Source organism: Emydura macquarii, unplaced genomic scaffold, assembly GCF_026122565.2.
Source record: "Emydura macquarii macquarii isolate MOO-44397 ecotype Brisbane River unplaced genomic scaffold, CSIRO-AGI_Emac_v2 contig_1230, whole genome shotgun sequence".
Classification (NCBI taxonomy): Eukaryota; Metazoa; Chordata; order Testudines; family Chelidae; genus Emydura; species Emydura macquarii.
The window spans coordinates 15,607,952-15,621,169 of NW_027131367.1; the positions used below are offsets into that span (position 1 = coordinate 15,607,952).

Here is a 13,218-nt window from a genome sequence, read left to right on the forward strand (position 1 = left end):
CTGCGGGTGCTCCCCCACCTGTCCATGGGGTCCAACTCCTCGTCCAAGTGGTGTCTATGGGCCTTCTCATGTGCCAGGGGCATGGACTGTACCCCCCCAGATAAGATGGATTGGGGCCCCGGTCCCATCTGGATGCCCCATGGAGCCCAATAAGGTCATTGTTGCAGACATTGTCCCCGGGCCAAACCAGGGCTGACTGTGCCACCTGCTGTGACGCCTTGTGGCGGCATCGGCTGTCCTGACAACTGTCCCCCCTGTAGGACCCTGAGCCACTAGACCGGCGGTGCCGTGGCCGTCCTCGGTCCCCGGTGCCATGCCAGGGACCATCCTCTCGACGCCTCCGACGTGGAGAACGACGAGGACCGCCTCTGTCGCCGTGGGCAGTGCTGATGGATGGAGGCACACTCCGAAGAGCTCTTAGTACCAGAATGCCAACTCGGTACCGAGGACTTGTGGTGCCGCTTGCCCCTTGGTGATCAAGACCGGCGCCGCTCCGAACTCCATGGTGTTGAGCCTGACTCCGGCGACTGGCTTCTGCGTTGGGGACTGTGTGGTGCGGGGTCTTCGTGTGGCGACTGGGTCCGTGCCACCTCAGTGTGGGCCAACCCCTCAGTGCCAAGTTCTCCGATGGTGACCAGATTCTGTGCTGCATTGGTGCAGACAAACTCCTTGGTGCCGGAGATCTGGAGCAGGTGTCTGAGCACTGCCTGGCGAACATCGACCGGTGCCGGCTCTTGGCCTGCGCTGCCACCAGTGCCGGGGACTGATGTTGGCGCCAAGAAGCAGACCCCACATCCTGAGTCGAAGCAGGCCGGCTCAACAATGCCGACCTGGAGTGACTGCTGGAGGAGCGTCCTCGCTCTACCCCCGGTGGCCGTCTGGTGGGAGATCTTCCTCCCTGTACCAAGGATCTCCACCGCGCTTTGGAGGGGCCCAATGCGGGCTTGTCCCAGGACACCGGTCCCTTCTCCCTCGGTGGGGGGGGAAGAGGGGGGCGGAGGTGACATGGGCAAGGCCAACAAGGCTCTTGCCGCCTGAAAAGCCTCAGGTGTCGACAGCGTCGGCAGGGGCACTCTCCCACTTCCCAGAGTCGGGGGGGGGGGGAGGGGGTGGTTGGGGAGGCTCCCTGCTCAGAGATGCAGGCACCGGAGAAGATTGGTGGCTTGTCAGGAGGGTCCAGGGTATTCATTTAGTTTTCCTATGTTTTTTGTTTCTTGCCATGTGGTTGACAATTTTATCAGGGACCACAAGAGCAACTAAATGTACAAACAAATATTGCAGTACAGCCGGTGTGAAAGTTACCTGTTTTTAACCTACTTACCAAAACTATCTTTAAAGAACATTAAGGTTGCAAAGTCAAGAACTCGACACATAGCAAATTCCCAAATTAAGGTTATCTGTACAAGATTCTTAAGCGGTGCATATAGCATCTAGCACAATGAGGCCCTGCTACCTTGCAGAAACAGAAATCTATTTATAGAACATGAAGATTTTATCAGTGACACAAATAAAAAAATAATATATTTTAAGATTTAGATTTTATATCCTCCTCCCTCTCACAAAGTAAGATTTATCATCCTGAGAACAGGAAAACAGTTGATAAAAGTTGGTTGCTGAGTAAAAGGTTTTTAAAAAAATGTTGGTATGTGTAAACATTTCTGAATTTGAGTACTGCACTGTAAAGTTGCTAATACATCTACTTCCATGTTCTCTAAGGAAGAAAGAAATTGCACATATTCAATTTACAATACTGTCATTGCCATTTATGATACTTGGTATTCCTTAGAGTAGTTTTGATCATAGTCATTAATTACCAAAGGTAAAAGGCATAATTACATGGAGAATGAGTGAGCAGCATCTCCACTAGATGTAAACTTCTTACCTGTTTGGGTTTGGGTCTTACTGGGATGATGCTGTCCACCTGTTCCTTGCTGTGGTGGTGGACTTGCCCCTGCTTGTCCAGTACCTTGTGGTGGGCTTGCGCTGGTCAGAGTCCCGGCAGGCAGTGGCTGACCTCTTTTTAAGAGCTGCTTCTGTTCTTGCTGGCGGAAGCGTGGAGGCACCTCACGAGGCAGGTAACGGGATGCAGCTGGCTGCTGCCCATTAGCAGATGCACGCTTGCCATTGCTGCTGTTGGTAATAGTGCTGGTGGAAGTACTGGTACCGGTACCGGCAGGCTGGGGCTGGCTTAAACTGGTCTTAATAGTTTCTGGCACTGTATAAAAGGAAAAACAAATATTAATTTAATCCAAGGAAGAATTAAAGATAATTTCTTCAAAATGAGGGGAGTAAAATAAATTATAAAATGTATTCTGCCTTTTAGAAACAATAAAGTAAAATACATACAATAATTAAATACAAAATATATCAAGAAGCTTCTAGGCAGCAAAATGTCAACATATTTATTTTAGGAATAAATAGTTTTATCAAAGTTTCTATTCAGAGGGATAATAGTATAAAATTAACCACTGCTTTTTCCTAAACCAGCTTTTTGTAAAACAAAACAACCCCCCCCCCCCCCCACACACACACACAATCCTCAAGCAACACACACAGGAATAAACGGAGTAGTACCAAAATTACTTTACAAGATTAAGAGGTTACTCATCTTGTGCAGTAACTGTAGTTCTTCGAGATGTCTTCCCCCTATGGATGCTCCACTGTAGGTGTATCTGCATCCTTGCCTCTCAAATTAGAGATTTTTAGGTAGCGGTGTCTGTTTGGCTCACATATGAGCTCTCCCTGTTTTGTGTCTTGCCTTGAGGCTATCTAATACTGTGTGGGCAAATCATGCTCAGTTCCTTCCTTACTGCAGAGCCCCTTATTAAGAGCTCTGAAGTTGAGGGGAGGAAGGCAGGTTGTGGAGCACTGATTGGGGGGGACTCATCTCAAAGAACCATAGTTACTGCACAAGGTGAGTAACCTCCTCTTCTTTGAATATAGGTGGTCCACTGTAGGTGATTCTACAATAGTACCCGATAGAGGGGTGGGGCTTCAGAGTCGAGTTCTAGTACTGATGGTAATACCGTAGATCCAAACATAGCATGTGATGTAGAGTCACAGGTGATTGCATAATGTCCACAAAAATATGAGCAGATGCCCAAGTTGCTGCCCTGAATATTTCTGTGACGGGAACATTTTTGATGAAAGCTACAGAAGTGGAAACAGATCTTGTGGAATGAATTCGAACTCCAGATAGAGCTTGTAGATTGTGGGTACAACAGCAATAGGTAATGCAATTCAATAGCCAATCTAGAGAGTCTCTGTTTCGAGATTGAGGATCCTTTAGACATCTCTGCAATCAAAAGGAATAATTCAGATTTTCTGAAAAAAATGTTTCTGTCCAAATAGAATGCCAAAGCTCTCCTAACAATCGAGTATATGTAATATTGCTTCTCTCCTGTCACGGTGTGGCTTTGGGAAGAAGGTTGGGAGGTGAATAAATTGGTTATCTGGAAAGCAGAGGATACTTTCGGGAGGAACTTCAGGTATAGTCTCAGTGTGACCTTATCCCTAAAAGAAAAATTGTGAAGGGTGGGCATGACATTAAACCCAATATTTCCCCAATTCTCCAAGCCGAACTAATGGCTACTAGGAACGCCATTTTCATACATAGATGCATAAGCAGGCATGTGGCCACGGGTTCAAAAGGAGGCTTTGTAAGGCACTTGATAACCAGGTTACGGTCCCATGTTGGTGTACAACATCTGATTTGCGGTAAGAGGTTACCCAAACCTGTGAGAATCTTTTTGTTGTAGGATGACAGGATACGGAGTAGCCGTCTCTCTTATGAGGAAAAGTGGTTATGGCTGTGAGATGTACCTTTACTGAATTTAGAGATAATCCTGACTTTTTCAGACCTATGATGTAGTCTGGTACTAGCGGGAGTGGGCAGGATGTAGGGATAACGTGTTTCGAGTCACACCAGATTTGGAATCTTTTCCACTTCTGCATATCTGGGACGAGTCATTATTCTTCTGCTATGTGTAACAGCACCTCTTTCACATTCTCCATACAGGACATCTCTGTACTTTCAAACTATCAAGAAGTCATGCCTTGAATCAGAGAACCTGTAAATTGGGATGGCAGATCTGTCCAGCGTTCTGAGAGAGGTGAGGAAGGAACTTAAGAATGACAGGTGGGCACATTGCTGAGTAAGGTATGGGAACCATGTTTGTCTTGGCCACATGGGAACTATGAAAGTAACTTTTGCTCTCTCTTTTCTTATCTTGAGCAGGACTTTCAATATGAGAGGAATTGGAGGAAAGTTGTAAAGGAGACCAGCGTTCCAGTGGAAGAGGAAGGCATCTCCTAGCGAATGATGCCCAAGACCAGCTCTGGAGCAGTACTGGAAGAATTTTTTGGTTTTGGTCACGGCAAAGAAGTCTATTTTGGGGACTCTCCAATGCCAAAATATTTTGTGGAGAACTACATTTCCAATCCTGTTCCTGTGAGAATGTCCTGCTGAGGGTGTCCACTGTGGTATTCTGCACACCAAGTAGGTAGGCGGCTGATATGATGATGCTGTGCCAAATGCATCAATTCCATAGTTTCACTGCCTCTGCACAATGGGATGGTGACCTCGCTCCTCCCTGGTGGTTTATGTAGAACATACATGCTATGTTGTTCATCATGACTTTCATATATTTCCCCTTGATGAATTATAGGAAATGTGAACAAGCATTCCTAACCACTCTGAGCTACAATAGATTGATATATAGTGTTGATTCTAACAGGTACCATTTGCCTTGAACCGTGTGATTGTCTAGATGAGCTCTCCAGCCCAGTAAAGATATGTTTTTGTCAGTATCAATGTTGGAAGTGGCTGCATGAAGGGGATCCGTGTGCTGACATTATGTGGATCTTTCCACTATTCAAGAGAATCTTTGACTGTCAAGCACACTGACAGTTTATTCAATATGTCTCTGTTTGGTGCATATACTATTTTGAGCCATGCTTGAAGGCAATGTATGTGGAGTCTTGCATAACTTATTACAAAGTTATTTGCTGCCATGTGCCCTAGTAGTTGAAGGCAATTTCTGGCTGAGGTCTGGGGGCTGATCTGAATGGTGTTAATTAAGACACTTAGGTTATTGAACCTGTATAGTTGGAGGAAGGCTTTGGCCTTCATTGCATTTAGATAAGCTCCTATGAATTCTAGATGTTGCACTGGAGGTCAGTTGATTTTTGAGTATTCAGTTGTAGCCCCAACTGCATGAATATGTCTATAGTCTTTAGCATGGCTAACATGGCATTGTAGAAAGATCATGCCTTGAGTAGACAGTACTCTAGATACGGATATATCGTGATTCCTAATTTGCAAAGATGGGCCGCTACCACAGAAAGACCCTTCGAGAACACTCTGAGTCCAGATGATAGGTCGAATGGAAGCTCCCTGTATTGAAAATGTTCTTGATCCATGGTGAATCTCAGGAACCTCCTGTGGGATGGCTGAACCGCAATATGAATATAAGCATCTTGTAAGTCGGGGGCCAAGAACCAGTCTCCATGTTCCAGAAATGGAATTATTGCTGCTAATGTAGCCATCCTGAATCTTAGTGTCTTTACATATTTTTTTTTTTTTAATCAGATCCAGACTGGGTCTCCATCCTCAGTTTTTTCTGGGTATCAGGAAGTGTTTGGAGTAGAAACCCTTCCCTCACTGTTGACTGGGAACTGGTTCTCTAGAACCAAGCTTTAGGAGACTATTTATTTCCTGACATAACAGGCACTTGTGAAAAGAGTCTCTGAAGAGGGACAGTGAGGGAAGATGGGTAGGAGGGAGAAAGGTAAAGTGGATTGAATAGCTATTGGAGATGATCTCCAGTACCCACGTCTGATGTTATCTTTTCCCAGTTGTGTTGAAAAAGAATAAGGTGGTGTCCAAAAGGAGGTAGATATTTGAAGTTTTGCAGCACCTGTTAGTGAGAGTAGCAGCTTGGGGACTTGACCAATGTCTCAGAATTGATGTTTCAACATTGAGGACTGAACAGTTGAAGTTTGGGAGGGCTCTCTGCTTTCATTTTTGTATCCATTGTCTTTTCCAGTGGGGTTCGTAGCATCTCTGGAATAGAGGGAACTGGACTGGGTGGGATCTTTGTGCCTGCGATTTGATGTATTCTTTTCTGTGCAGGCTTGTAGCTCCCCAGGGAATGTAACATGGCTCTTGGAGTTCTTTAATGTATGGAGTGAAGTGTATTTTCTCCGCGAAGAGTTTGGATCCTTCTTATAGAAGGTCTTCCACAGTTGTTTGGACTTTTCTTGGAAGTCCCGAAAAGGTGAAGCCATCCATGAAGCTCTCCTCATTACTACCGCAATTGATATGGAGCCGGCAGCTATATCCACAGCATCTAATGAGGTCTGCAGTGCTGTCCTTGCCAGAATATGACCCTCAGCAATGATGGCTTGGAACTGCTCTCTTTGATCACTTGGGAGATGCTCAATAAAGGCACGGAGTTTCACATAATTCACAATCCTAAACTGCAGGGTTGCTGATGAGTAGAACCCTGTAAATCTGCAGATATCCACAGACCATTTTTGCAGATCACAGATTGGATGCGGTTAAAAATTTTGTATCTGCGCAGGGCTCTAAATATAGGATCTCAGAGGTGGGGAAGCAGCTTTTTGCAACTCATAGCCTATGAGGCTGTTTCCCTGCCTTTGAGATCCTATCTTCTCTCCCCACCCCTCAAATATACAGAAAGGGGAAATGATAAATCAGTGGTGGCCAAACTGTAGCTGGTGAGCCGCATGAGGCTCTTTTACAGTTAAAAGCCGCCTATGTCCTCCCCATTCTCCATCTACCAAACTGGGATGGGGAGCTCAGCGCTTCTGCTCTGCAGCATGGTGGTGGGGCTAGAGGATTCTGCCCAGTGGGGTGGTGGGAGTTAGACTGGTCACCCCTGTGACGGATCAAGACAGGCAGCAAAATCCCCCACTCCTATCACCACTGTGGTGATAGGAAGGAGGCAGCTGCCTCAGCAAAGTAAGTCAGGAAGCAATACTGACTTACTCTGCACAAGCAGGTACCTCCCTCTCCAACTGACCTGATCCGGCAGTGAAGTCGGGAAAGGTTGCCTAAATTGCTTGGCTGCTTAAACTGCTTAGAGAGAAGTATAAGAGATTTTGCTGTCTGTCTTGATCTATTACCTCCCCTTTCTCTGTATACAGGGGATGTGGGAGAAAGGGAAGATAGGATCCATCTTTAGAGGTTTTTAAGCTACGGCTTCACAAAAACCCTCACTAGGATTATTTAACTGAGCTTAGCCCTGCTTTGAGCACAGGGTTGGACTAGATGACCTCCTGAGGTCCCTTCCAACTCTATGATTCTATGATCTTGAAGGCGGTGAAGCAGTCTCATAGCCCATGAGCTGGAAACAGCTGCTTCCCCACCTTTGAGATCCTATATATAGTATACATGTATGCACGCACACAGATGTTCCTCCTGAGAGGCACTGTGAGATAGCATGCTGCTGGGGTGCAGTGCAGTGCAGATGTGGATACAGATAAAAGATGGAGTGCAGATCGCAGGTAGGATACAAGGTGATTCTTTCAGATGCAGATCCACATTTTTGCATCCGTGCAGAGCTCTACTGAGGATTACTATTTCCTGCTGCATAAATCCAGTCTTTTCTAATCCTTGTCGTAAGGTGTTGATTTAGCATAGTGCTGTCTGCCAAATTCATTTACAGTATCTACCACAAGGAAATTTGGTGATGGATAGAGAAAAAATGTCCACATTTTTAGAGGGAACATAATATTTTTTCATCTGGCTTTTTGCATGTGGGGATATCATGGGCAGCGTTTGACAGATTTTCACTGCGTCTAGTACGGCCTCGATCAGAAGTGCAATACAAGCTGATGAGGAAGCATGGGGGATATGTCCAGCTGCTGGTGCTGCAACTCCTTCACTTCTTCAAGGGGGAATCTGAAGTGAGTCTGCCACTCTCTTGGTGAGGTCTTGAAATTGTTTGAAGTCATCTACCATAGATGGTGGGGGAGGCATCATGGCTTCATCTGCAAAGAATGATGAAATGTTTGTTGCTGGAGTAATTTCTTTACCCAGGTTTGCCTCCTGCTCCTCAAAGGTCTCTTCTTGAAAATCAGGGGGTCTAAAAAAGGAAGCTAAGGGAGATAAGTTTTCCTCTATCCCAGAGGTCCCTAAACGGTGGGGCACGACCCCTTAGGGAGGTGCGGAGTAACATTCAGAAGGGTGTGTCAAGGCCCGGACCAGCCCCCCATGAGGGATGAGGAGAAAGCACCTCCCAACGCCACTCTGCCCCGAACTCTGCTCTGGCTCTACCTCCCCCCCAGCCGCAGCCCCAGCCCTACCGCCCCCCAGGTCCCTCCCCGCCACACATCCTTGGTACCCGGATTCCAGCTGCAGCACCTGGACACTGTGGCCCTGCTCACAGCCTCCATCCTCAGCCCTGACCTCAGCCCACCAACCAGGGCCCTGTTCCCAGCTGCAGCCCTCAGCTCTGATCAACTGAGGGGCAAACAGGGAGGCGGGGAGGTGTGCAGGGTAAAAATTTTGAGGACCACTGCTCTATCCTTATGTGAGACACAAGTTCCTAGAGACCTTGTGTCTATAAGCTGCCAATGGGTCCCAATATGGCCACTGGGGTGGTGCGAAGGATATACGAGTGATGGCACTCAAGGGTGTCCATGCCAAGTAGGTGGGCCTTGCCTGTCATGTAAATATTGTGGCTCTGCAAGCATTTTAGGGGACAGGTCCCTTGGCGTTGCCCTGTGGAACTTTGCACTGAGTCTGAAGAAGGTATGTTTTCTTCATCACCCTCTTCTTTGCTCAATAGAGGTGGGGCAGATAAGGAGGCCAATGGTGAGTGTCTCGGTGAGAGAATTCCATGGCGAATTCAGGAGACTGGGACGCGGTCAGTACTGCAACCCTGGTACCAAGTAGCGGGAATTCCAGCATTTGAGATCAAGAAGTCCTTGGAGAAATGGAATTCCTGCAATACCATGGTGGTAACCAGTACTGATAGTATGTCTAAAGAGTGGCCTGTTGGTGTCGAGTGAGTCAGCGTTACCTGTAGTCTTCTGTGGTCCAATGAAGGGCCAGAAGATGGCACTCGGTGCAAGTGGTGGGTGCCCAGGCTCTGCTTGTCTCTGGCAGTGCTGTTTTAGAAGAAAAAGTCTGATCTCTACTGCTTCTCTTGTCTGACGCTACCGATGCCTCTCATCCTGTGCCCCACATGTCTTTAGGCTCACTGCTGGTACCTGTACTTGAGAAGCCCAACATCTCTCAGGTACTGCATCATGGCTTGGTCAGTACCAAGGACGATGATTTTGCCAGGCATCTCTTTTTCCCAGTCAATTCTTCAATCTGGGGACTTGTAGCCCTCTTTTTTGAGGTTTTAGGAAAGGACTCAGGAGATTTCTTCTTTGAATCCACTGGAGTCTGATATCCTGTGGACGTTGATGGTTGCATCAGGGATTGTTGCTCTGGGGAAGTCCTGAGTCAGAGGCTGGTCTAAGTGAACTTTCCATCATGAGGAGTCTGAGATTCAGTTCATGGCTCCTTCTTTTCTTTGATTTCAACTTCAGACAGGAAGTACACTTTTGTGGTATATGGGATTCTCCTAGGCAGTGAAAGCACTGTGAATGGCTGTCTCTGACTGGAACAGCTTCACTGCAGGAGAGACAGCATTTAAACTGCGCAGAGTTAGGCATGCCCTTTCTTGGGGTTTGTTCCCCCCACAAGGGGAGAAGATAACAAAATCAGTAAGGAGATGGAGATAATTTCTCGAAAGCCACAAAAAAATTGTTTATAATAAAAGGGGGAAGTATTAATTTATATAACTTAAATTCTACTAGCTACTCTACAAACTAAAATAAAGTCTCTCGGACTCTACTAATGCTACATCTCAGGCCAAGCGCCACTGACAAGGAAATGAGGACCATTTGCCCACGCAGCGCTAGACAGCCTCAAGGCAAAGCACAAGACAGGGAGAGCACATGTGTGGGGTGAACAGCCACTGCTACCTAAAATCTCCAATCTGGGGTGCAGGGACATGGATATACCTACAGCGGAGCACCCACAGGGACACTCCTCGAAGAAGTGTGACCTCCTCAAACCTTAATACATGCCTAAATATATACAATAACTCTTACGACAGCTAAAATATCAAGTTATGCTTAAATGCAATTTATAAATTGGATCAAAACTATAACATAGGCCTATATACAAATTAGTTAATATAATCTCATGTATCTTTTCAATAGAGCACATCAAAAACTCAATTTTGCCTCATGTACATGCTGCCCTTCACCCTGCAACTTGGAAATGAGCTGCGCATGAACATGCACACACCAGTGTGCCTCTCCTAGTGTAGGATAAAATGAGCCCTAAATATTCAATTAAATTCATGTCAAACCTTGTGTAGCTTGCATTCTTTGTAACTTCATTTGTGAAGCTCAAAACACAAAATAGTGGAATATATATATAGCAATTAACATAACTCAGGAATGCATACTTGGGAAATGGAGATAAAGTGAAATGAATGTTTTATCTCTCCACAATTGAGTGTGACTGGAAAAAGTTTCCTGGATTTTTAATTGAGTTTAAGTCAAAGCTAAATCCCTGGTAAAGTAAGGCTGTGCTAAAATAATAAATAAAACTGCAAATATAAGGATGCTTAGAATAAAATTGCTTTACTATTCTCCACAACCAAAAAATTAAATTACAAAGAAAAAAAACAATAGCGTATTCAACCAGTTTTATCGATAATGGTCAGATTAAGATACAGATGCAGCAGTATTTCGCTTTAATACCTAATTTCAGAATAGTGCTAAATAATCTTCCTTTATCACTGAAGCGAAGTGTGTGTGCTGGCTAAAAAGCAATTTCAAGGGAATAAATAGACTCACTACTTTTAAAGTTATCAAATGAATAACTGTGTATGCTGTATCACACCTCAAGAATTCCACTTTAAGATATACTTGTACATACTATGTATGTGATCCATGTGTATGTATGAGCAGTTTGTTTAGAAATTGATCATGTTTTCAAGTAATTCACTGTATACATAAATTAAAATGTTTAAAGTTACAAGGTCTGTTTTAAACACATGAATGGGATGGATTTATTCAGTTATTGACTGTAAATGACATGTATTCTATGTATGTAGACCACATTTCTCTGGAATTTATTTTATTTTATTTTGCACTGTCATACAAAAATGCCAAGTTTTCCTATCACTCTACTAATTCACAGCTAAGAGCACATAGTTGATTTTATAAAACACTGGATATGTTACAATGAACTAACAGTTGTTCCTCTATGCAATAGTTCTCACTCAAGGGCATTTTTCTAAATAATAGCCCTATAGTACCCCCAAGCACAGTAAGTAGTCCAAAGAACCTATCTAGTCACAGCATTAAGTTCAAATTCACTATCTCATCTTCTATACAAAGGCTGTACATCATATTTTGCAGTTTTGAAGATTTTTGCAGGCACACAGAAGGGAATGGCTATAAGGATAATAATCAACAATATATGTATTGGAAATATCAAATTATTTTTCTTCATACCATGAATAGTAGAGACCATCTTTTTCCTTGCTGACTACAATAGGAGAAGTACTCTATTTAAATTACAGAGCTGATCCAAAATAGATGTTTTCAATGTAATACAAGTGAATGTGGATTTGTTGAAATAGTATTAGCCTGCTAAAAGTTTCTTCAGTTTGGGTGATGATTATGCCTTTTGAAAGAGATGCAACAAAGTACTGTTTGTGTTATCTTACATTCTCTGGGCAGGCAGATGGATAGACCAAGGCACATTATGACAGTACTAAAGAAAGAGCACTAGCTTCTATAAATGTACTGAACAGTTCATAGGATACTCAGAAAAAAATCCTATCTGAATATTATATATTACAGAAATAAATGTATATAAACAAATTAAATACTATATAAATAATCCTTGTATTTAAACTTTAATGCTCTCCACAAATCTTTTACATTTAAATAACTAAATCAGATTCACTTGTGGTTTTTGCTGCTATCCCCACTTTTATCTCCTTCTTGATTATCAGTTTCTAATTTTAAACCCAAGAAAAAATTTTCCCTGAGAAATACCAGTTAAGTATGCATAATATTAAACTCTCAAAATCATGAAAAATTCTCAATATTCTCTGTGTGGGAAATATGCATTGCCAGCTACAATCTTTGAGTCATATATTTCGCAGTTATAACACCAAATTTTTCCTCTGTACAGCAGATATGACAGTCCTCTCTTTAGTGACGGCAATATACTCTTGGGACAGAGTACTCATTTAGATTTGAATTATAAATAGGCTTTGTAAAATTCCATTTTTTCATCTTTTCATTGGATAGTAGTTATGTTTATTTTAAACATTTTTCAGATTTTTATAGATTTAAATTTTCAGTTGTGAAAATTAGAGGGTCAGACAATTATTTAATGATAGTAAACACAGAGTCAAAAATTATAACCATTAAAACAACCAACACGTCAAAATATACAAAGTAGATTTTGTTAAATCAAATTAAGTTCCCAGGAAGTCTTTTTCCTTACTTTGCCTATGTGTAAATTATGATCATCATCACTGGCATGTGTTTGTATGGTGAAAGTGACATTTACTGATTCAAATCTAATCCTTTCAAGCCTAGTTATAAGCCATTCTGTACGTCTGGTCTGCCCATTGTCTTAGATTTAGTCACTACTCTTAATGTTTGGTGAGATTCTAAATAAACATATATCCATCACATTGTTTGCAGCCATGATGCTATGAACCTTAAGTAATTTTACAGATTTTTTAACCTGTCTAATAATTCAGGAAACAAAAATTACATCAAAACTGATCCAGAAGCTTATTCTGTGGACATGCTAAGCCTTTGTTTTCTGGCTGTCTTCATCTAAATGTTTGTACTTATTTATAATCAGCCATATGAGCATAACCCAATCCTGCTGTACATCTAAATCCTGCTGATTTATATCAAACATGTCACACATGCTAATCTTGCCTTAAATAACAAGGCCAACCTCACCCAAGGTCCGCACCAGATTCTGCTAGGAAAGACTGGCACAGAGCCCTTAAGGGCAGGGTGGATAAAAATCAATTAAAAAAAACATTTAAAAAAAGATTTTTTTTTTTTTAAATCAAAATACTAAATTTCTCTCTCGTTTAAAAAACAGTTACAATTAAATCTCATCACAAAAAGGCTAAACCTACA

At 43.2% G+C, this 13,218-nt stretch overlaps 1 protein-coding gene across 13 annotated transcripts in view; it reads right to left on the reverse strand.

The window, feature by feature from the left end:
• Positions 1–13,218, reverse strand: part of TNRC6C (trinucleotide repeat containing adaptor 6C) — a 555,652-nt gene that overhangs the window by 85,639 nt on the left and 456,795 nt on the right. For all 13 annotated transcript variants that reach the window (XM_067547642.1, XM_067547643.1, XM_067547645.1 and 10 more), the window contains one exon: positions 1,883–2,215. In XM_067547642.1, the coding sequence (XP_067403743.1) occupies positions 1,883–2,215 (333 nt within the window). The remainder of the gene's footprint in view (positions 1–1,882; positions 2,216–13,218) is intronic.